Source organism: Enhydra lutris, unplaced genomic scaffold, assembly GCF_002288905.1.
Source record: "Enhydra lutris kenyoni isolate GAN:26980312 unplaced genomic scaffold, ASM228890v2 scaffoldscaffold13, whole genome shotgun sequence".
Taxonomy (NCBI): domain Eukaryota; kingdom Metazoa; phylum Chordata; class Mammalia; order Carnivora; family Mustelidae; genus Enhydra; species Enhydra lutris.
The window spans coordinates 47,849,544-47,874,032 of record NW_019154097.1 but is presented as its reverse complement, the minus strand read 5'-3'; the positions used below and the strand labels follow the sequence as shown (position 1 = coordinate 47,874,032).

General features: G+C 53.3%; 1 protein-coding gene across 8 annotated transcripts in view; it reads left to right on the top strand.

Annotated features, from left to right (window-relative positions):
• The window catches only part of LOC111146355 (cut like homeobox 1), a 353,463-nt gene that overhangs the window by 166,473 nt on the left and 162,501 nt on the right, over window positions 1-24,489 (top strand). For all 8 annotated transcript variants that reach the window (XM_022501883.1, XM_022501880.1, XM_022501882.1 and 5 more), the window contains one exon: window positions 23,967-24,045. In XM_022501883.1, the coding sequence (XP_022357591.1) occupies window positions 23,967-24,045 (79 nt within the window). The remainder of the gene's footprint in view (window positions 1-23,966; window positions 24,046-24,489) is intronic.

Below are 24,489 nucleotides of genomic sequence, written 5' to 3'. Positions count from 1 at the left end.
GGGGCGCCTGGGTGGCTCAGTGGGTTAAAGCCTCTGCCTTCGGCTCAGGTCATGATCCCGGGGTCCTGGGATCGAGCCCCACGTCGGGCTTTCTGCTCTGCAGGAGCCTGCTTCCTCCTCTCTCTCTCTCTGCCTGCCTCTCTGCCTACTTGTGATTTCTGTCTGTCAAATAAATAAATAAAATCTTTAAAAAAAAAAAAACCAAAATCAATATGCAGAAGTAATTACATACTTCTACACTGACAAAAACTGGAAAGGATATAGCTAGAGTTGGCGACAAAAAATAAAGGATACCTAGAAATAAATATAAGAAAGCATAGGAACTCTTTCTGGAGAAAAGTAGATCATTTATACTGAAAGGTATTAAGGGGGACTTAAGTAGAGGGACAGAAGGTATGCAAGGATAGAAATTCTCACTATTATTAATAATAAATTTCCTCCAAATTGATTAGAGGGAGTCCTTGGAATTCCAGTCCACATTCCAACAGAATTTTTCACAGAACTTTTGAAAAACTGATTCCAGAAGTATAAGCGAGAGCAGGTGGGGTCAGTAGTGGTGAAGGTAGCATAAAATAAGAACAAGGTGGGGGGTTTTCCCTGCCACATGATGGAAAGCTACCAGTGATTTGGCTCAGGGATAGACAGATACCCTGATGGGGCATCATAAAGAAGTCAGGAACCGACACGTGCATATAGAGAAGACATGAGTGTTGCAAAAACAGGACTATAGATCAGTGAGGAAAGGATGGATTTTTCAGTAAATGGTCCTCTGACAATTGGTTATCCTTATGGAATTAGTGAGATTGGATCCATACCTCACACCGTATGCAAACACAAATTACAAATGAAGACTCAAGGCAAAACTTTAAACCTTGTAGAAGAAAATATAGCATATGATGACTTCGGGTTGCGTAGGATTTCTTGGAAACCATAAGGGAAGAAACTGTTACACTTTAACTACATTAAAAGTTTTAAGCAAAAGCTTTATTTACTTAATTAAGAAAAGACAGCCTACAGAAGGTGGCAGAGTAAGCATGGGGCACTGCCTGCTCAGTTTTACCTTTGTGTATATTAGGAAAAGGCTCACCTTTCTCAAGACAGTTTATCTGTTGGATAATCTAGACTCATCTGAATCTCTTTCATAATAAAGACCAAATGTCTCTGATGCAAATGGTGCTCATAGGGCCAGCCCGACTGTAAACAGATCTCTTGTGGGGGATCCCTGGCCCTGTCACAAATCAGGAGGAGACAGTTGCCACACACATAGTTAACGAAGGATTAGTATTAAGGAAGTATTAAAAGCTTTTACCTGTTCATGAGAAAAAGTCAAATAACCCAATAGGAAACTGGGCAAAAGCCACGAACAGCATCCTCAGAGAAAATCAGAATGTGTCAATAAATACATGAGAAGATGCCCAACCTCATAATCAGGGAAATGCAAATTAAAATAAGTTAAACACAGCTTTCTCGTAGCTTCCAGGTTGGCCAGAATCCAAAACCCAAGGCAGGAGTGGAAATTGTGTAACTGTTGTGAAAACCAGTCTGGCATCAGATCCTAGAGCTACGAAAGCGCGCATACCTTGACCCCACACTTCCACTCCTGAGTGTAAATTCTAACTAAGCTGAAACGTGGGCCCCAGGAGGCCAGGGCAGGAGTGTCTGAAACTCATGAACAGGCGGAAACAACGCGTTTTCATCAGCAGTAGAAAGACTAGGCAGAGAGCGTCCTGGCAAGGGAGAATGAATGACGAGAAAACTGGCACTACTGAGCTGACATTGTCTAGATGTATATTTTTATTATGCAATAAAACCATAAAGAAAAGGTTAAGTGGGAAATTCAGAATACAGGTTATTCTAGCTAGGCCCAAGGAGGTTTCAAAGGTCATGACAGTGTTCCTACTCACAGGTGCTCGGTTTTTTTGTTGTTGTTTTTTACTTTATATACTCTTAAGTAAGCAGGAATGACCTTTTTCAAAAAGGAAGACGCAGGCTTATGAGGCAGTAGCTTCGGGATCGTATTTTGGCATTCTCCCCTCTCTTTGCATTTCATGTATGAAATAAAATAAATTTTAATCTCCAGGTGAGTGGACGCTTCCAGTGAGGCCGTGCACGGGGCTGTGGTGGGGCGGGGGGGGGGGGGGCACGTTTGTGTGAGTGTCCGAAATGGCTTTTGTGTCACGTGAAGCGAGTCCACGTGCTGTGCTGGGTGCTTTCCGAGCATAAGCTCACCCTGTTCTCACGACACTGGGAAGGCACTGCCCCTTCCTCTCTGGCTTTCTGAGGAACCAGAGCCCAGCAGGGACCCCCGTCCTGGGTCTTCGGTCTCTGCTCATCTGCATTTTGCTAGTATATTCCATCGTGACACAGAGTGAGTGGACAAGTGCCTGCCTTATCCCCCAGCCCTCTGGCCTGGGCTTCTCCCAAGAGCTGTCGCCACTCTTATGTGTCCCCTTGACTCTTCAGCCCACCCCGGTCTGGCGTGTGTCCCCTTACCCTTGACCTACGTCGTCCTTGGCTCTCTCAAGTCAGGGGCGTTCAGCCCGCCCGACAGCTCCTCTCAGTGTCGGTCCCTTCTTTCGACATCCCACAATAGTGTGCCCTCCTGGCTTTCCATCCACTTCTCTGGGTATTGATTTTCAGTCTTCCTGGGCGGCTCCTTGGCTCCCAGCCCTCTGAGTGACGGCGCTCTGTGCGCTCATCTCCTGGGACCCGTCTCTGAAAACTCAGGTGTCTGGCTCCGACCGTCTCCTTTGCGTTCCAGACTCACGTGGGACTACCTTCTTGCATAGTACAGCTCAGGTGATCCGTGGGAGAGGACTCTGAGCCCTCGACCGTGCCATCTCCAGCTCCCATCCCTGCTGGGGTCTCCTGCTGCCTCCCCTCCCTGCTCAGGAACGGCCCTGCAATCCGCCTGGCAGCCTCAGCTGGAAATCTAGGACGCCTCCTCCCTCCCGTCCGCCCCGCTCTCCTCCATCCTTCATCCCAGCGCCCTCATCTGCCCGCATCTTTCCATCCCTACCACCCACAGCCTGTCCAAAGCTGTCATGGGCCACCGAGGCCACCGCAGTGAGTCGTTCCCGAACCGGTCTGCGTTCCAGCTCCTGCCCGCTCCGCCCGCACCTCCGCTCTGCGCGTCCGCCGGGAGCAGGAGCACTGCGCTTCCGTGGCTCCCGCGCCCTTGAAGCAGACACGGAACCCTGACCTCAGCCTTCAGGGTTCCTGGCCTGGCTGCGGCCCACCCTTGCCTGGCCCCTCTTCTCCTCCCTTCTTGGTGCTCGCTGCAGCTGACCTGCCCTCCGGAGCCTCCTCTGCCTGCCCACACCGAGGGCCCTTCGTGCTGCTCTTATAGTACCGTCTCCTTTGGCCCGAGTGCTTTTGTCCTGGTCTTTGTGGGTTCGGTTGTGCCCACCCACTCTCTCTGGACTCTCTAGGTCTGCACGGCCTCTGTGTACCCACCCCTCGCCCTCGTGCGCATGCAGTAGGCGTCCACTGGATGGACTGAGGAGGAAGCAGCATCCTTATTTCACAGACGAGGAAGCTATGCCCGGAGAGGGAAGGAGCTACCCAGAGGCACCTGGGCGATCATGGCAGGACTGGGGCCCACGCCGGTGCCTCCAGTACTGTGCGGGGAACAGGGAAGTGATGCCCTCCATCATCTTAGCGCCCCTCCCCGGTGTTGGATAAGGACAGCGGGTGTTCATTTTGTGCAGACAGCTTTGCACGTGTTCTGAGGCTCCCCTCCTCTTCCGGCCAGCCCTTCCTGTGTGGATGCTGCCCTGCATGCCTTGTCCCCCGTGGGCACAAATCTCCGTAACAGTGGGCAGGCACATGTCACTACAGACTGATCTGTGTCCCCCGGAGGAGCGGGCTCCCCCCCCCACCGCCAACTGCAGGCGGCTTCCTGCCTGAGTCCCCTGTCTGAGTCCCCTACCCCCTGGCCTGCACGAGGGACCAGATCGTCCCTTGGAACCTGCCTCAGTCCTGAAGGTCCACACGCCAGCAGGGCTCTGAGCCGACGCCAGGCCGCGTGAAACCCCACCTCGCCTCTGGTGCGGCATTTTCCTCTCTGGTTCCTGTTCCCTTCTCTCATTCAGGGAAGCCCTCTGACCATACACCGCCCTGGGCCAAGCAGGAGCTGAGGCCCGAACCCTGGGCTCTGGCAGCCAAGCCCCTGCTGCCTTGAAGCCTATGTTGTCACGCAGGGAAGCGTAACAGAGACAGGGAATCTCGTCAGACGGGGACGCGTACTGTGAAGGAATTCAGACGGGCAGGCAGAGAGCGGGTCCCTCCCGGGAGGTGGCGCGGGGAGTGAGCCCGGAGAGGCGAGAAGGACCAGACGGGCTCTGGGCTGGCGAAGGAGCGTCCGGCAGAGCGGGCTGAGCGGGGGCTGAGCGGGGGCAGCGCTCTGGGGGACCGGGTGCCGGAGGGAAGGCCTGGGAGTGAGGGAGGAAGGCAGGCCCGGGCAGACCGAGGCCCTGTGCCTACTTGCAGGGCCGTTTGACAGATTTTAATCAAGGAATAGATGAAGCGAATTCATGGTGGGTAAATGGTCTGTGACTTCGTTAAAAGTTGCCCAGAGTTGCGAGGACGTCCAGTAGCCATATTGGTAACGTACTTCAGCGCTCAGATCTAAAGGCCACGTCTAAATAAAGCCAGAGCGTCCGAGCGCTTTACTCCAGAGGATGTGTCACAGGAGTTGGAAGGACCTGGGAGTCAGCCCAGGAGCTTCTGCTCACTCCTGTGACCTCGGGCAGCTCCTGGGCCTCCTTCCCGTCTGACTTTGCTCTTCTGTGAAACGAGCCGGTGAATGAAAGAGGCGGCAGGGAGCCCCGTAGCTCTGAGGAACAGTATGACTCAGTGGACAGATACTTGGGTTGACCGCCATCGGCAGAACAGAAGAGGACATTTATCAGCAGTTAGAGCCACTCAGAAACAGAGCGAGGGCTCAGGTAAGGGAGTGAGTTTCCTGTCAGTGGGAGCAATCAAACAGGGGCACAGGACAACCTATCAGGAGTGTGGTCCCCTCTCACCCATTCTTCCGCAAGACCCCGTCATGCCCGCGCTCAGCAAGTGCTGCGCGGAGTGTTGTGGACAGGCTGGTGTCACACAGGGTTAGGCCAGACTGCTGGTTCCCCGAGCCTGTCCTCCGAGGGACCGACGGGCTGTCTGAGAATCACCCTCGTGTTCCCAGAAATTCCGTTCCCCGGCTCCTCCCGGTGAGATCCCGATTCAGCTGCCCGGGGCCCTGGCCGAGCAGCTGGAACTGGACAAAGTCCACACCGAGGCTCGTACGCAGCCACTGGTAGGAACCACGGGGCCGGCTTCCCTGCACGGGCACTTCCTCTCAAGGCCAAGTTCCGTGCCTCTGGCCACGCGAGCACCTCGCATGGGCAGGTGGGGTGCACCCTGATGGAGCTTTAAAGGTGTGTCCGGGCTTCGGTCCTTGGCTTCTGCTCCCGCCAGACTGGTCTGTCTCCTGTCCGCAAACATGCCCTGTGGTTTCCTGCCTCTGACCTTCTCCTAAAGCCATGGCCTCCGTCTTCAGAACCTTCTGCTCTCCCTCACCTGGAAGAACCATTTCCATCCTTGAAGACCCATCTCAGGCCGAGTACTTCCCTTTTCCCTTTGAGGGCCAGCGTCTTCCCTTTGACTTCATACCCTCTTCCTTGCCCTCCGGCACCGGCTCAGCACGCCCCCCTCTGCTCGACAGCTCACCCTCTCACGTCCTCCCCCATTAGTAAGTACTCAGCGGGGGCTCTGGGCGAGACCCCCCGCGAGGCTCCTGGGGACCCACGAGGACAGTCGAGGCTGCTTCTCCTTGCAGGGGCTCTGGGGCCATCTGTGAGTCGGGACCCAGCGTCCCCGACAGGCGAGTATGGAGCAGACCAGGGTTCACGAGGACCCCAGCCTCACCTGCTCTCCTGAGCCCTTTCTGGGAGGTGGTGGGGGGCGGGGAGGGGTCTTGCTTCTCAGCCCACGCAGCATCACAGCCACCTGCAGACGCTCAGAACTTTTCACGTGTGTGCTGCTTGAGGGGACGCCAGTGGCATTTGCGGTGGCCGCGATGGTGACGGTGACCGTGCTTTAATTACCTCGCAGTGCTGTCCGAGGGCCCGGCACCGTGCGGTGTCTTCCTGGAGGCTCCTTCCATGACGGCTCCATTAGGGCCCGGCGGGGCTGCGGTTGCGCGTGCAGGCCAGCTTCCTAATTGAAAACACATTCTCCCCTCTGTAGCCGCAGCTAGTTTGGTTCTGCTCATGCAGAAAAGGATATAACCTTGCCTAACATAGGAAATGAACGGTTGAGAGAGAAGCCAAATTCAATTTCAGTCAGATATGTGGAGGCTAAGCCCGTGATCTATGGAAGCAGGGGAGCGAGCCGTGTGCGCGCAGAGAGGGGCGCACTCAGCGGCCCATTAATCACGGCCGCCCGCCCGGCGCGGCCGCCACCGCGTGTGCCACTGCGCCCGCGCCGCGCCTCCGCCAGGGGCTGGCCAGCAGCCAAGCACTCCAGAAGTTAACCTCTTAAAGACCCGGAGCTGCTTTCTGTTGAATAAATGTAATTTTGTGGTCAGAAATAAATGCTTGTGATGTAGCAGAGCTTTGGAAACAACAGCGAGCCGAAGCTATTACAAATTGCTCCGTGTTGTGGAAGTCAACAGCACACATCAAAATTCCGAGTGTCTGGCAAATTGATTTCGGCCCAGAGCTCTGCAGCTATTCAATAAAAGTCCTATTAAGCCATTGTATGTAATGAACAATCCAGAGCAAATCTAATATTTTCAGTGGATAATTATTTTTAACATCCTCTCGGTAACCATCGGAGGAGGCCTTGGAGGTTTATAGCACGGACCCACGTGCGGTGCCCCCCACCCCAGCCCGGCTTTCATTTGCCTCTGCCAGAGGCCCTGAGACAGGCCACCCGAAGTCGGGGCTCTCGCAGGGTTCCCCAGCAGACCCTGCTCCCGAAGGAGGGCTCGGAGGGTTTTCCAGCACACAGCGGGTCCCAGGGAAGCATTGGGTGAATTGAAATGGACTGAGTTGGAACGGAGAGGGGCAGTCAGATGGTTCTAGAATAAGTGAGCCAAACACTGTCGGCAGAGTTGGCTCAGCACCGGAGCCTCTAGAGACTGGAGGGTCACAGGAAAGAAATTCGAGGTCCTGCATGCTAAAGGAACTCGTGCAGGTGCCCGAAAGGAGCCCTAGTTCTTGCCCCCTGCATCTCCACTCTGCAATAACTCGGGAGCAGGCTCCGTGTCAGGGCACCCCTGTCCTGGAGCCACCAGAGTGGTCTTGTCACCAGCTGAGCGGGGGTCACCTCAGCAGAGACCTCCCCCTTCGTTGCTCCACCACGCTGTTCAGGCCAGGAGATGATCCTGGTCCCACTGACTCAGGTCACACTCTCTAGGGCAGTCTCCCTTCCCAGAGCGTAAGCTTCTGGAGGACAGTGTTTACTCATTCATTCTTTGATTCGATGGTATTTATTGAACAACTACTGTGTGCCGGGCTGGACCTGAACTAGACTGTGGTCTGTAGTTGCAGGTAATTAACTCCCATGCTGCTTCCATGGCACTTAATAGTTGAGCAGGATCTGTGTCCTCATGTGGCACCGTGCTGGGCACACGGTAGGCCCTCAGTGAACTTTGGGTGGGTGGATGGGTGTATGGATGGGTGGGTGGGTGGATGAATGGTTGGATGGATGTGTGGGTGGATGGATGAATGGATGTGTGGGTGGGTGGGTGTGTGGATGGATGGATGGATGGGTGGGTGGATGGGTGTGTGGATGGATGGGTGGATGGGTGGGTTGGTGTGTGGATGGTTGGTTGGTGGGTGTATGTGTGGATGGATGGATGGTTGGATAGATGAATGAATGATTGGATGGGTGGGTGGGTGTGTGGATGGATGGATGGGTGGGTGGGTGGGTGTGTGGATGGATGGATGGGTGGGTGGATGGTTGGGTGGCTGGATGTGTGTGTGTGTGTGAATGGATGGGTGGATGGGTGGATGGGTGTGTGGATGAGCAAATGAATGGATGGATGGCAAGATGGAGGGTTAACACCCCCGGTGTATAAATCAAAAGCATTCTCTGTCCATAAAAAAGGCCCTGTTCTATCTGCTCACAGTCCCAGAACATTGCAGGGAATCTTGTGAGACCAAGAAGCAGTTGTGGTATGAAACTAAGGGCCCAGAGTTACAAGGCCTCAGTTTGAGGTCTGACTTACCAGTGACCTTGGCTTTCAACAAGTCCGTTGACCTCTCAGTGCCTCTTTCCCCTCATATGATAAATGTGAAGGATTAAGGGGAATAGATTTGAATGGTGATGAGAAGTGGTATTTGTCTCCCAGTTTGTTGGGTTTTTTTTTTTCCTGGACTAGAATCAATCCAACTTGTAGTAGTCATGTAGCATTTATTCGAATACAGTGGAATTTAAATTATTGGGCTATTTTATTTTCTGCAGATCTCTCTTCCCTTGGAAAAACTCAGTCTGGATGTTAATTAGGTTTTATTTATGTTCCATCAAGTTAATGCAGTAATTCCTTACGTGAAACTGACACCACGGAGCAGATGGTCAAAGGGGGGCCTGAGGACGTGTGCGTGTGCCCATGGGAGGGAGCTCAGGGACACAGTTTGATCACAGCCCAGAGCTCAGCCAAGTTCGTTGCCCGCATGTGGAGTAGCCCACATTCTGTCTCTCCCCCAGCCTATTTCAGACCGCTCCACTACTCTCTGCTGGCAGTTACTTGCAAAGTGTTTTACATCTCGAAGTTCCCGTTTCCTTGATCTCTGATAGCCTTACCCACTCTGTGCTAGTGATGTTATCGCCGGCCAGAGTGACCCAGTGGGCGGGTAGCTGTGAGCTTGAGGAGCAGGGCGGGGGCCCTGCCAGGAGGTGAGGTCTTGTGCTCCCCCCGCCACCTACCCCTCCACTCCATGTTCTTGACTCCTCCCCTGTCGCTGTCTCTCAGTCCCACCTGTCCTGGGATCTGTGGTTCCCTGGAGCCTCATTACACCTAGCCAAACACCGCCCTCTCGTCACTAAATACTCACCACTTCCAGCAGGTGCCACAGATCCCAGACTACAGGAACCCACCCCTGCCATGACTTTGAGACACACGCTTGGTAGCCAGCCACCTACACAGATGAGCCTCAAAGTCGCAAGTGGCATGAACAGGGTTGCAGGTTAGAATCCAGGTGTTTGGATGCGGTCAGAAACTCATTCCACTCACTGCCACGGAAGAGGGCATGACCAGTGTTTCATCTAACTGCAACTTCCAGAGCCTTCTGCATTGCCAGCCAGGAAGAGTCAACCTGGCCAGGTGGGCCAGTGACCCCCCCTCAGCTCCCCACCTCACCAGGGACCATCTCGTTCTTCCACTGCTTGGGGCTGTTCCCGGGCCCCATCCCCTGTCATCGTGAAGACCGAGAGGCTGAAGGGGGTAAGAGTCTGGTGGGACCCACGAGGGAGCTCGCGCTGGCTGAGCCCTCTAGTGGGAAAGGAGACTAACCTGGAGAGCAGGTTCTGCTAAAACATGCCAACTCTGAGTGTTGCCCTTGGGGAGAGGAAGGAGAGGAAGGAAAACGTCTCCTCGGCTCCAGCTACGTGCTGGAAGCCTTCACATACATTATCTGACTTCGTCTGCCTAACAGCGCAGCCCTGAGGGGTTTCTGACAATTTCCGTAGAGAGGAGGAAGTGAGCCCAGAGAAGTCAAGTAACTTGCTCGAAGCCATCTAGCTTGCCGGCCTTAGAGCTGAGACGTGCACACCACTGTGCTTATTCTAGAAGATTTGTGAAGGGTCTTGAAATTGCCTCCAGAGTCGGAGAAGATGGGGAGACCCGTGAGACTTCTGCTTTGCCTTCCAGAATAACAAGAGAGACACCTGGCGGCCTAAGGTCAGCACGCATGAGGGAAAGGATTCTTTCCTGGGGCTGTCGAGGAAAGGACCTGGGACAGAGCCATGCTCCCCAGGACGCCCCTCCACCTCCAGGCTCAAGCCCCTGCCATCCTCAGGCCTGGAGTCCGGGGGCTTGGGAGGGCAAGTCCGACCCAGGGCCCCAGGGCCTGGCATCCTCCCGGGGCGAACCTTGGAGCAGGTGTTTTCTTGAAATGTAGCAGACATGTGCCACCGCCATGGGAGCACGGGAGCGCGCTGCCGCGGGCACGTGGGGCCCAGAGGCCTGGCTGGGAGGACTCACGGGTGTTCACGCGGGACACCTGTGTCACGCCTTCTACCTCCACACTGTCTCCTGGCTTCTGTCTGGCGTTCCCTCCTACCCAGGCGTGCGGTGGCTCCTTCCTGGGGAGGAGGCCTAGAGCTGCAGAGAAAACCAAACCGATAAGCCATAGATTTCTGAATCAGATACATCTGGTTTTGACTTTCAACGTCATCGTTTACCAGTGTGACCTGGAATGGGTCCTTTCAGTTCATCTGTGTCTCACCTGTATCATGGAAAATCTGCCCCCCAGATGCGAGATCTAGTTCCCGATCATAGCGTTCTCCAGATCCTTCCATCTCCTAAATACCACGGAGCCCCCGGGATTCAGCCACAGCCTTCTGGGGCCCTTACTCACACCCATCCCATCCCCTGGTTAACCTCATCTGGCTCTTTAGGGCCTTGTGGCTCCAAACATCTAGGTCTTGGGCCTGGGTCTGTCTCCACATCAGCCTCCCGGGAGCTCCCCTGTGACCTCTCACAGACTTACTACCTCCACACAAATACCCAAACACACATCTCTCTGTATCTCCCACCTCAGGGGAGATGACCAACCCTCAGCCACCCCGGACAGAACTCTGAGGGGACCCACAGCTGCCAGTGGGCCCCGGTAAGTCTGCCTCCCTCACCTCACTTACTGTGGCTCCCACCTTCCCGACACACAGCTTCCTCCACCTCTTCTCCCCCGCACCCCACCCCCAGTTGCCTTCCCGTCCAGTGGGATCCTGATTGACACCCCCAACCTCTCAGCATGAAGCCGGGCCCCTGGCCTGACCCCCCTCCCCAGCTCCACCCCCAGCTCTCTCTCCAAGCCCCTTGGGCTCCGGGCGCAGCAGGCCCCGCACAGCCCCGCACCGGTCTGAAAGGCAGCACGTGTTCTCTGAACACAGGCTCCCCTTCCCCACGCAGCTCCCACCCTCCCACTGGGAAGAAAGCTCTTTCTCCTCCTAAGTCTGCAAAACACAAGGGGCAGAGCTTTATCTGTCATACTCTTTCCTTTGCATTCATTCATTCATTTTGAGAGAGAGAGGGTTTGATCACAAGCGATGGGGCAGGAGGAGGAGAGAGAATCCCAAGCCAACTCCCCACTGAGCGTAGAGTCCGACGTGGGGCTCGATCCCACAACCCCAAGATCAGGACCCAAGCCAAAACCGAGAGTCCAGCGCCCAAACGACTGCGCCGTGCCAGCGCCCCTCCTACCATTTGCATTTTTAAAAAAGGAAGACAGTCTGTATGTACAGACGCCTATAAATGCATAACGTGTTTCTGGAAGGATGCACAAGAGAATCCTTGCCTGCCAGCCAGGCCGCAGGGGAAGGTGGACGTGGATGGGAGGGAGACCTACTTTTCACTGTGTTCTTATACTTTTTGCTATTCCTATTTTCTTTTTACAATTAGGTGTTCGTTAGTGTATTCACAGAGTTGTGCCACCATCACCACTGTTTCCAGAACATTCTCATCACCTGGGGAAAAAAAAAAGCCTGAGCTCATGTGTAGTCACTTCCCATTCTCCCTCCCACCCCCCACCCCCGCAAGCACTGTCCTACAGGGTTGACCATTCTCAACATTTCATATCCATGAAATCGTACCCCATGTGGTCTGTCGTGGTTGGCTTCTTTCATCTGGCGTGTTTTCACGACATATCCGTGTCGCAGCGTGTGTCAGCACTTTGTTCCTTTTTGTGGCAGAGTAATAACCCACTGTGTAGACATGCCACCTTCTGTTGGTCCATTGTCAGCAGACGGCCATTGAGCTTCCACCACCTTTCGGCTGTTGTGAGTGATGCTGCTGTGAACATTCGTACACAGGTTTTTGCACAGATCACACGTTCTCACTTTTCTTAGTTACGTACCTAGGAGTAGAATTGCTGGCTAATATGGGAACTCTGTTTAACATTTGGAGGAATTGCCAAGCTGTTTTCCAAAGTGCCTCATCTGATACTTCCATCTCCAGTGCACAAGGGTTCCAGTTTCTCTCCTTCCTCCCTAACACTTGCCACCGCAGCCTCGCGGATGTGAAGCGGTACCTCATTGTGGCTGTGATTTGCATCTCCCTAATGACTGCTGGTGTTGAACATCTTTTTCTGTGCTCATTGGCCACCTGTATGTCTTCTTTGGAGAAATGTCTATTCGGATATTTTTTCTATTTTTTAATTCAGTTATTTGTCATTTTACTGTTGAGTTGTGAGTGATCTTTATATATTTTGTATACTAATCCCTCATCAGGTACATGATCTGCAAGAACGTTCTCCCATTCTGTGGGTTGTCTTTTCATTTTCTTGGCAGTATCCTTTGTAATGCAAAAGTTTTAAACTTGGTGAAATCCACTTTCCCTATTTTTCTCTTATTGTTTGTGCTTTTGGTGTTTCATCTTAGGTCAGAAAGATTTACAGTTGTGTTTCCGTTTAAGGGTTTTGTAGTTTTAGCTCTTACATTTTGGTCTCTGGTTCATTTTGAGTTAACTTCTATATACAGTGTTGAGGTAGGGGTCCAGCCAAATGCTTTAGAACATGGATATTCACTTGTCCTTGCTTTGTTTGTTAAAAGACAGTTCTTTCCCCACTGAATTTGTCTTTTCACCCATGTCAGAACTCAGTTAACCATAATGTGAGAGTTTATTTCTGGACTCTTAATTCTGTTCCACTGATCTAACTGCATGTCTGTCTGAATACCCGTGCCACACATTCCTGATTAATGTAGCTTTGCAGTAAATTTTGAAATTGATAAGTGTGAGTCCCCTACCTTTGTTTTTTCTTTTTTCAAGACTGTTTGGCTGTTTTGTATCCCTTGCATTTCAGTATGAGTCTTAGGGATCTCACTAGTTTCTGTAACAAAGCCAGCCGAGATGTCGACAGGCAGCGCGCCGAATCTGGAGATCGATTTGGGACTTTTGCCATCTTAACAATATTAAGTCTCTCGATCCATGAACATTTCAAAGTCTCACTTTCAGATGGTTTATGGCTAGTGTATAGAAAGATAATTGATTTTTGTGTATTGATCTCATATTATGCAACCTTGCTGAACACTGTATGTTTTTATACCCTAAGATTTTTTTTTTTTTTTTTTTACTATATACATATATCATCTGTTCACAAAAACTGTGTTTCAGAAACCTCAGATAAGAAAACAAAAAGCAGGGACGCCTGGGTGGCTCAGTGGGTTAAAGCCTCTGCCTTCGGCTCAGGTCATGATCCCAGGGTCCTGGGATCGAGCCCCGCATCGGGCTCCCTGCTCAGCAGGGAGCCTGCTTCCTCCTCTCTCTCTGCCTGCCTCCCTGTCTACTTGTGATCTCTGTCAAATAAATAAAATCTTTAAGAAGGAAAAGAAAAAAGAAAAAGCGAAAAAACCTCAGGGAGACTTTCCTCCTGCTCTGCACCCTTACTGTTACTTTCCTGCTTTTGGAGGGGGCCAGGGTCGGTTCTGGCCTCGGAGGCTAGGACAGAGCACCTCCTGGCACATTTTAGCCAACCTTTAAATAATCCTGTGGACCGAGTGAATGAATGAACCAAGCAGGAAGCAGTTCAGGCGGCCCACATGGTCCGCCTCTGAAGTCCTGTGTCGTTGGCAGAGGCTTTCCCACTGCGAAGCTGTGATCTGCCGGTAGCTTCTACCTAGTGGCTCTGGATTTGCGCTCTGGGGAGAGACAGGATCGCTCATCCTTCCCCACGGCAGCCCCTCAGATCCGGTGACAGCCAGAACATCAGATGTGCGTGGCCAGCGGTAAAGGCAGAGAGAGATGCTAGTTACTGTTTTCACGGTCTTTACAATATTTCTCCCGCTGTCCTCTGCTGCAGATCTCTTCTCCATGGCCCCACATCTTTATTTACCTGCTCGCCCTTCACGGCACTGTCTTCTCTGGACTTCTCTCCAGTTTTCTTCTCTTACACACTTGGTCAAGGTAGGCGGGGGGAGGCGGGCAGGTAGTTAAGGAATATTCTTAATGGTTTATATAAGAAGCAGCTGTGCGTTGTGACCCCACGTCTACACTGCATTGCCCTTACAACCAACCAGAACCGCCCTGTGGGATCTGTTCATCCAGCTTCGAGCCGCGTAGAGAAATGCGGATAGTCTTGGTCTGCTCCCTGCGATGGGGAGTAGGGTGGGTGTGATTCCTCCCCACGGGACTCCATCTGCGAGTCGGAAGTTACGATGGAATGGGACCTTGAGAAAGAAAACTGGTGGTGGCAGCTGGGCTCCCACACCTGCTCCCAGTCTCTCCTCCCTCCCCATTGCTCCAAGGGCCATCAGGGTGCTGGAAAAGGGGGCTCCCCCCTCCCTGGGGTCCTCTCACGTGTCCCACGGAACTCACAGCAAACGTGCTCTCTGCCACTGTGATCTTGCTCCAGAAAACATACACCTTCCTTTTACGTGGCTGTGTTCAATGAAAGAGCTCCAGAGCTGACGCCCCTTATGTGCCTGTCTGGGGTGGAATCTTGGTCATCGTCTGCTAACTTCCGGTGGGCCACGCGGCTCTTCTAATCTTGTTCTGCTCTCGAAAGACCCCAAGTGAGACAGATCCAGTCTCGTCCCTGAAGCTCTTGCTGGTCCCTGCTAGCCTGTAGTCCAGCAGAGCACATCGATTTGAAAATTCTGTTAATGGTCCGTGTTTATTTCTAAATCATTAGCTTGTACACTGCTGGGGTACAGGCTGATGGGTTGTTCACGAGCGGGCCGTTGCCGCCACGGTATTTTAGATGTGGTTTAAGTGTCTCTCTGTCCCCAAGACTTGAATCAGAGGAGGACAGTCTGCGGGGCACTGGGAAGAGAATGCTGCCTTTGGATTTTTTCCTAGAAAAGTTACCGATGCTTTCTCTGATTCTGTACCCTCCGGAGTATACCGGCTGCTTGATAGGGGAGATTCTCACAGTTCATTTCCACAATTCAGCGAGGAGGGAATGAGATGAAGAGACCGAGGGGTAAATAGTTTAAGGAACCAGCCTCCAGACCCTCCAGCAAACATGCCCCGGGGCTGGCTTCAGACCCAAGGCTCTGTTCCTTCCAAGCACACATTCTTTCCACTGACTGCGTGGCCCCAGGCGTGGTGCTGGGGCGTCGTTGTAGCCTCGGTGGGGATCCCTAGGGGCGCGGCTCTGGGCCTGGTCAGTTTGTGCATCTGAGAAGGGGTGTTGCCAGTCCGAGGGCTCTGTCACCGTCCACAGCAGCCAAGGTTTTTTCTCCCTGCCTTGCAGACGAGGAAACGGAGGCACAGAGGTTAGTTGGTGGCCAAGGTAGTTCACCCGTGCTGGTGTTGGAGCCAGGACTAGACCCTGATCTTCGGGCACCACAGCCAGGCCCTTGGCCCCGTGTGGCACTGCCCTCCCTACCAGCCGTGCCTGGCGAGGCCGGGCGGCTCCCTGGAAAGGTGAGCCTTTTCCATGTCAGAGTATACGACACCAAGTGAGCGGCAAGACCTGTGTGTTTCGTATTTTGGGGGGCGATCCCTAGGTAAAAAGTCCACACCATTGTCTCTGTCTGTGTGTCACAGCTGGCATGACAAGGCACTGGTGTGGGCCTGTGGGCATGGCCCACCTGGCAGGGCCTAGGCACCTGCAGCCGCCCGCTGACTTTACCAAGGATTAGCAGCCTCATCACTGTGAGCCGAGTGTGCAGCTGCTGTGGCACCCCGACCCAGGCCACCCTCGGGGAGGTTCGGGGGTCAGTGGTACGAAGAAGGACATTCGTTGTCAAACGATAGCAGCGACGGAGTGTTCTCGGCCTCCCAGGTGCCCGGCCCAGTTAGAGGCACATTCCTTCGTAAAACTCACCAAAAGCCCTTGAAGAGTTCTTATCTTCTCCGTTTTGGAGACAACGTCACCCAGTCATTTCACCTCCAGCCCCAACCCCCGCCCCCCGCTGCCCCCTCCCCGGCGTTCTCTTGTTCTGACGAGGAAGTTTGCTCTTCCCTAAACTAGGCCCGAGCCGGGCTCTCATGCTTCGCACTTTTTAGAGCGGATGAAATGGGCGCTAGTGATCGCCTCCTTGAAGCTCTTAACTGTAGGAGGCTGCCTTCCCCGCGCCGATCCTGCGAAGTGCCAGAGGCTGCGGAGCTCAGCGGTGAGTTCCAGGGAGTCCCTGAGTCCGGGCGGCCGTCTCTGCCCGGAACCAGTGCTTCCCAGGCAGCCCCGTGTGTTAGTGAGGACCCAGATGCTGGGTCCAGAGCAGGAGGTGCCACTGCGCCTGGCCTGGGATAGACCACGGGGTGGTGGAGAGAGGCTCGTGCACGTGGCTCATCATCACACCGTGTGAGAAGTGGGCAGAGAGGGATTTACAAAGAGCCCAGGTGGCGTGAGGACCGAGTGACTAGTGGGGAAATCAGGAGGACGCCACACAGGAGGTGTCGCCTAGACTGACTCAAGAGGGAGGGCTGGGTTCCCCCGTGCCTGGAGTGAAGGGCATTCCAGGCAGAAGACCTAGCCCAGAAAGACCCAGAGGCGTGAAGGGGCGTGGTGTGTTGGGGGGACCGAGGCTTGGTGTGGACAAGCGTGGTCCGTGGTGGGATTTGGTGGGAGGTGAACTTAGCGTAAGTCAAGGGCTGCGTGGGGAAGTGTTCTGGGACCACAGCCTGGGGAGTGTGGATGGTAGTCTGGGAGTGAGGAGAAGCCATTAGGGCAGAGTGGCTCTGTGTTTTTTCCTGAGGGCCGGGACAGTGAGCCGGGGCCCCCGTGGAGGACATGTCCCGCTTGGTGGCAAGGGGAAGCTACAGTTATGGAGATCTGCTGGGCACTGGCCTGTAGTGTCCACGCTGGAATTAACAGGGAGATGTCACCTAAGGCTAAAGCATCAAACGAAGGAAAGAGATCCTAATTCTGAAATCGATTTCTGAGGCCAAACGATCAGAACTTCTCGATTGATCGGTGGTCAAGGCTGGTGGTCAAGGCGGATTTATCCATCTGTAAATAACGCACCGTTGTGTCCTTTCTTCTGTCCTGTGCAAAGCATCTTCCGGTTCAAATTCAGGCTTCTCGTTCTCCCCACATTTCCTTCCTCTGCAGAAATCAGGAGAGCCCTACTGAAAAGTCGAGTACCAGCCCCCAAAGCCTCAAACCCATTAATGTTCTGAGTTACAGGCAGGTGAGGGACTCTCGCAGGGAATGTCCCCTTAAGACAGCAGCATGCTCCTCAAAAGTTGCAGTCCCCCACCACGGGTGCTGGTTATGGGACTGTTGGAAGGGGTTAATTCTTTTTGTTTTTAAAGCTTCTTTTTTCTTAAAGTTTTTATTTATTTGTCAGAGAGAACACAAGCAGGGGGAGTGAGTGGCAGGCAGAGGGAGTGAGAGGCAGGCAAGCTCCGCACTGAGTAAGGAGCCCGATGCAGGACTCGACCCCAGGACCCCGGGACCGTGACCTGAGCTGAAGGCAGACGCTTAACTGACTGAGCCACCCAGGCATCCCGGGGTTAATTCTTTTAAAAGTGATGTGGCAGTTTGTACAAAAACTAATGTCTTGAGTGTGTAGATTCTCTTCTAACTGACCCTCTGAAAATGACACATAATTTGGTTGCTGTTTGTGTGGTGTGTCATCTTCTAAATACATCACAGGTCGGGAATTGTCACCGACACTGAAAACTAGCCTATGAACAGCTCTACGCGGTCAGATTTTCTTCCTGTTCGATTCTCCAGGGCTCCTTCGACAGACATTCCGGTCGTTTCCTTCTCCTGGGCACAGGAAATAAAATTCAAAGAGGCAGAGGGTATGTAACTGGCTTAGCATTTCCAAATGTGCGACAGAGCCCTGTCATAAATGCGCTTTTCTGGTTTCAAGTCCTGTGCCCTTTCTGCGTTATCATCCCACTGCCCTGCCTGTGGCCAAAAAATAGTTTAAAAAAAAAAAAAAAGTCCTTTGGCCTGCATGATATTGGTCATTTATTCCTTATTTTTACTTGGCGCTGGCTTAGCAGTGTGACCTCCCTCGGACTTGGACCAGACAGCTCACTAGATGAGGCCGCTGTAACAAGTGACCCCAGGTCTCAGTGGCCTGTGGCAACAAAAGACCACTTCTCGCCCATGTGACATATTAGCTGTGGGCGGCCCTGATGGCCATGGGACCATGTGTGGTCTTCGTTCGGAGAGTTCGGTAAGAGAAGCAGCCCCCATCGGGTTGCGCTGGCCCCACAGCAGAAGACAAGAGCGCCGCGCGCGAACCATGAGATCGCTCTTAACTGAGTCTCTGGCGTGGCACGTGGCACTGTCACTTACGTCGCATTGGCCAAAGCAGCCCACGCGCACAGTCACACCTGCCATCAGTGGGGCGGGAGAGCACCCGCACGTGGAAGGTGCTGGTCCCCCACCAGTCACGTGGCAGTGACAGAGGTGTGCAGTCCGCCCCACGGGGCAGGGGGACGGTGACTGGCAGCGACAGCTCGAGATTGCGCATGACTCCCAGGACCACAGAGCGCGGTTCTGTCGGTGCCCACACAGCCGGGCACCTGCTCAACGCCTTCACGATCTCTGGGGTCTCACTGGTGACTTCGTGAACTCGTCTCCAGACCTGGCCTCTGAGTGTGTGTGCTACTGTGAGCACCTGTGGATTGTCACCAGTTCATAAAGCAGGTTTTTTGGTTTGGTTTGGTATGGTTTGGGGATTTTTTGTTGTTTTTTTTGGGGGGGGTGGTTGTTGGTTGGGGTTTTTTGGATTTTTTTGCTCATAAAGATTTTACTTTTAGGCCATCTCTGCACCCAGTGTGGGGCTTGAACTTAACAACCCCAAGATCAAGAATCGCACGGTCCACCGACTAAGCCCCCAGGCACCCCAGTTGTTTCAGATTTAGAATAAACTACCTTTCTCTATCCATTTTTTTTAAGATTTTTTTTTTTTTAATTTGAGAGACAGACAGTGAGAGAGAGCATGAAAGGGGAGAAGGTCAGAGGGAGAAGCAGACTCCCCACTGAGCAGGGAGCCTGACGTGGGACTCGATCCCAGGACTCCGGGATCATGACCCAAGCCGAAGGCAGTAGCTTAACCAGCTGAGCCACCCAGGCGCCCTTCTCTCTCCATTTTAATTCTTAATGCAGAAAAGCCAAACTCAGCGTGGCAGAGATGGTGTTGCTGGGAGGGTCACTTTTGGGTCGGGGAGACTGGAGAGCAGCCACCTGGCTTCCTGCTTGGGTGGGGGGCGCCCAGCTCGATGCAGGGGGCGGCTGGAGAGCGTGGCAGGGCGCGTGCAGAGGGGAAAGATGCTTCTGGTGCGCTCGCTGCAGCCAAGGGGCTGTCATCACGTCGCCTCAGGAACAGTACATCCCAAAGAACTCTTTGCACGTTAAGCATTTTCATAAAGATTTAAAACTGGATCCCCTAACCATCGGCTCACTTCCGCAGGTAAAACCTGACGGATTGAGGCAAATTGTCCTGCCCGCATGAGAAAGTAGTAAGCGCCTCCTGCGTGCTGTTGGGGAGGAAAGGCGGTGGAGACGGAAAGCATAGCGTGGGCTTTCAGGGAGCCCCACCCGCGGTCCTAGAACCCCGGGACGATCCCAGGGGACGATGGGAGTGTCCCGCAGGCAGGCAGCGGCGGGGAGATGGGTCAGCTGAGCCTCAAGGATGGGAGGAACATTCCAAGGAGGCGCCTTCCGGGCTGCGGGGAAATTGCTCTCCTCCGCAGGGAACAGGGAGTAACCGGGCGTGGCAGGAGGTGAGGCTGGTCCCCGGAGCAGAACAGGTTTTCCCCAGGGCCGGAGCCAGCGTGCGCCCAGAGCTTCCCTCTGCCCCAGTGCCGCCAGCTCTGCTCACCGTGGCTTTAAGGGCATGGGGATGGGGGGCAGACTCTCTACCTCAGGCTGTCTTTGCACATGAAGTCGTCGGAGTGTCTAGCCGGGATTCTGCTTCAGACCATCTACGCCTTAAGGCCACTTCTCAGGGCCACCAGGTGGAGACCGGGCGCACCTGCCACGGACATTGAGGCGGAGGGTGCGGTCGCAGACAGGATAGCCACGCCCCGTTCTCGGTGCTCTGACTGTGTGGACCCGCCCAGGAAAGCTGCTGAAGGTGACAAAGTCACTGTCAGGTAGCTAGCCCTTCCATGAGCGCCTTAGCTATGTGACCTCCTCTACCTGCCCGGCCCTGGGAGGTGGGTGCCATTACCCCCCAGTACAGATCAGGCCGGCCCCCCGAGCTCCAGGCTCCCCCTTCCTCCCTCCAGGCTCAGAGAGCCCTGCCAGCCGAGGGACCCGGACACCCAAGTCCCCTCCGAGCGTGGGTAGGTCTTCCGCAGGGTAGTCAAGGAAGCAGGAGCACGAGATAGCAAGTCCCCAGCCGCAGTGCGGGGAAGCCCACCACGGGAAGCACGGAGCTGGGACAGGGAGAGGATTGACCAAATCCTCTCTGGGGCCCGGTCTTGGCTGAGGGTTCCCGCCCGTAGGGGCGTCCGAAGAGTGTGTGAGAGTAGAAAGTCTCAGAATGCCCAGAATCCACAAATCCTACCAGGTTTGGAAATCTTACAAGAGGCCTGGGTCGGGGACCTCATCAAGCAGAAGCTCAGCCACACGTGGAGTACTCATCACCTCTTAAGAAACCTCATTGTCGTCGGGGCACCTGGTGGCTCAGTTGCTAAGCGTCTGCCTTTGGCTCAGGTCATGACCCCGGGGCCTGGGATCGAGCCCCACATCGGGATCCCTGCTCAGCGAGCCTGCTGCTCCCCCGATAGATAAATAAAATTTTAAAAAGAAAAGAATCCTCATCATCCAGTGGCTTCATGAATTAATGAAGCTCGTTGGCCTGACCTTGTTCTCTCGGGACTGGCTTTGAATTATCCTGCATTTGTGGCAAGGGGACAGGCAGGAAGGGAACCCAGAATCACGGTCCCTGTGTTAGCCTGTCAGCTGCTGCGACCAAGTACCCCATACTGAGCCGTGTAAACAACACGCATTTATGTATTACGGTTCTGGGGCCTAGAAGGCCAAGATCAAGGCGTGAGCAGTATCCGTTCCTTCTGAGGCCATGAGGGAGAATCTGCCCCAGGCCTTTCTCCTGGCTTCTGGTGGTTTGCTGGTGTTCTTTATTTTTTAGAAGTACCGCTCTAGTCTCTGCCTTCATGTTCACATGGGGTCCACCCTGGGGGTTTGACTGTGTCTGGGTTCACTGTTCCCCTTTCAGTAAGGACAGGGTCATAATGGATCAGGACCCACTCAAATAACGTCATCTTAACTTGCTTCCCTGCAGAGGCCTTATTTGTACGTAAGGTCACATTGATAGGTGTGGGGGACCAGGACTTCAGCCTCTTTTCAGGGAGCACGGTTCAACCCATAAGTTGAACTGTCCTGTGTAACTCCTGCGCCCTCCCTGTCAACAACCCCGATGGGAGAGACAGGATCCTTCCGGATCCCATCCTTTGTCCACTACAGAGGAGGCCGCTACCCTTTGTACTCTTGGTCAGAACACCTGGAAAGCCAGGGACCCTCCCGGCACGGGTCCTGAGCTGAGCAGAGAAGCTTCTGTCAGTGTCTGGAGGCACAAAGAGCAGCCAAAGCATCCGACCTGTTTCCTGGGCAGAAGCTTCCCTTGCTGTGAGCCCATTGCTCTACAGAGGGAACAGAAAGACCCAGAGCACAGGGAATGTGCCAGGCGTCCGCAGATGGAACTCCAAGTGCACTTTCACTCAAAGCATCTACACACAGGGAGTTAAGATACAAATGAAATACTACTATTAAGACATTTTCCAAATTTTGCAGTAAATACTGGAGAAGATTCACACGTTACGATAGCACAGTCCAGAATTTTACATGTGCCTTAATTTGAGGTACACACATTGCTAACAGCTTTATTGAGATGTAATTCACATACCATCATTCACCCTTGGGAAGTCTGCAGCCCATTGATTCTCAGTCTAGTCAGAAAGTTGTGTGACTGTTAGCGCAATCCACTGTAGAACGTCTCATCGCCCCACAAAGCAACACAGCACCCCTAAGCTATCCTCCTCCAAACCCCCCATCTTCTCCAGCCCCAGACAACCGCTAACCTACTTCCTCTCTGTAGTTTGGCTGTGTGACTACATTTCATTCAACTCTTCTATATTTTTTTAAACTAAAAAAAAAAAAAAAGTGAAGGGAGCTAGAAACGAGACAGAGGATGACTTCTACTAGAGAGTGACAGAATTCGAATTTTTATTTTCCTCCCTCTCTCTCTCTCTCTCTTTTTTTTAAATTATTTTTCTGATTATACAGTGAGCCCCTTTGCTAATACTCGGGGCAGTGGGGGGAGTACCATTTTATTGTAAAAATAAAGCAAGAACTATCTTGTCATTTTTAAGTCATCCTTGAGGATTATTCTGAACACTTCCACGGCACCTAAAGAAAATCACTGTCTTATTTTATGGGAGGAAAACGTATCTCAGTTCCAAGCAACTGACTTCAAAGGGAATGTTGGAGCGTGGCTGGCTGGGACTGGAAATGCTGGTTATCTCTGCCCTGGGTTCCCTGAGACCCGAGTCCTACTCCCCAGCGTCTTCCTATCCCTCCTCAGGTGGCCTCTCTCAGCCCTGAACAAATTGTTGGTTGGCTCCCACGAGGGACCCTATAATTAAGTCACATCCTTTTGCCTCTTTAATAACATTGGAGGCAGAGCGTATAATTCTGCGAGGGGACAGGAAGAATATGTAATTTAGTGTCCTTTTCCTGAGCCAGTATGAACTCGGTACATGTAGCATCTTGAATGTTTCAGGTATAAAAAGTGATCGGATGTTTCAACAAGTATGTTACGTGAGCAGAATACGTACCGAGGTCATAGCAAGCAAGGGCTCTTTGGATGTGTGTCTGGCACACTTGGGAGTGTCACGTGTCCCCTTTAGTTGATGAAGAGACATTCCGCTGGCCCGGCTGGGTGGGTTCATCAATCCTGGCCACCGTCACGAGCCTGGTGCCTAAGCTAGAAACCTGGGGGCCGTCCTTGACTTGTCTGGTTCTTCTGTGCCTCCTATTAGCTCAGTTTGACCCCCTTTGAATGTTACCTCCTATGCACACTGCGGGCCCTTCGTGGTCTGAGCCCTGCTTCCCTGCCCGGTCTCATCAGCCGAGTGTCCCCATTCACATCCCAGCACACCCCCACATTCCATGGTGTTGGGGTGTGTGGTGACAGCCCCATCGTGAGTTCTCACCCTGGATCCCATGGATGGAACACAAGAGGACCCGTGAGTATCCTAAGGAGAGTACATCACTCACGTGTGTTTTTAGAAGCAGGGCCCTTGGCCTTCATAAGATCCTTAACCAGGGCCTGTGAACCTCCAGACTGAAGGGTTTGGCTCTGGGAGTTCGAACGTGCAATGTCTCTCCTTCCCACCTGGTGAACTCCTCCTGCAGTTTCTGCTCAGATGTCACCCACTTGCCTGCTTGGTGGCTCTTTCTCGGGGTCCCCATGGCTCTGCTTTTCCCGAGTGGGATTTAGCCCCTTGTTTGCATACCTCTTCCCCCTGCTGGACCACAGCTCCTTTGGCTCAGAGCAGGCGTATGGCCAACTCTTGGTAAACACTCACAGAGTAAGGACAGGGACCATTTTCTCAGCTGGGCTGTGGGACCAAGGGTCACACATGGCTGCACAGCCCTGTTTCTGCCCCGCCACCCTCACCAGCTGGGCCCACGGGAATTGTTGCCCCTTCGTGTGTTTGCCACCATCTTCCCCGAGGGGAAGGCCTGGCTGCCCGGCATTTTCGTGAAGAAACCAGACTTCTATTTGCCCTGGAACTCTCTAGATGCATGATGATTTCTCAATGACCTCTTGACAAATTTTGAGCTCTTTGTTTTTCTTTTCCTTCTTTTGTTGCCTTTCAGATTGATGCACTGAGTAAAAGAAGCAAAGAAGCCGAGGCAGCCTTCTTGAATGTCTACAAAAGATTGATCGACGTTCCAGGTAAGCCCGTGCCCTTCCAGAAGCCGCCAGTGGGCGTTGTGTGTTGGTGCGTTGGTGGGTCTCGGGCTTATTCTTCTCAGCTTCCCTAAGGGAATTAGACCAGCAATGGCAGCTCCCCAGGAAGCTGGGAATTCTGGGAATATGGATTCTTGAAAACCCAGGCTTCGGATGGGTATGGAAATCAGATGCGCATCTGCTGAAGTTAACCGTATAACTTCCAGTTGATGCCTTTGTAAGTGCAGAAACTCAAACTTGTGGGGCTCCCTTTAGCCTCGGTATGCAGTGCCGTGCATTCACAGAGAAGAAACAGAACCCATGCCTGTGGCAGGCAGACATCGTGAACGTTCACGCTTCTGGACTGACCGATTCCACCTTCGGGAATGGCCCTGATAGGGCCCCTGGAGCGTCTCCTCCCTCCCAGGTCATCCAGGGAATTAGCATCCT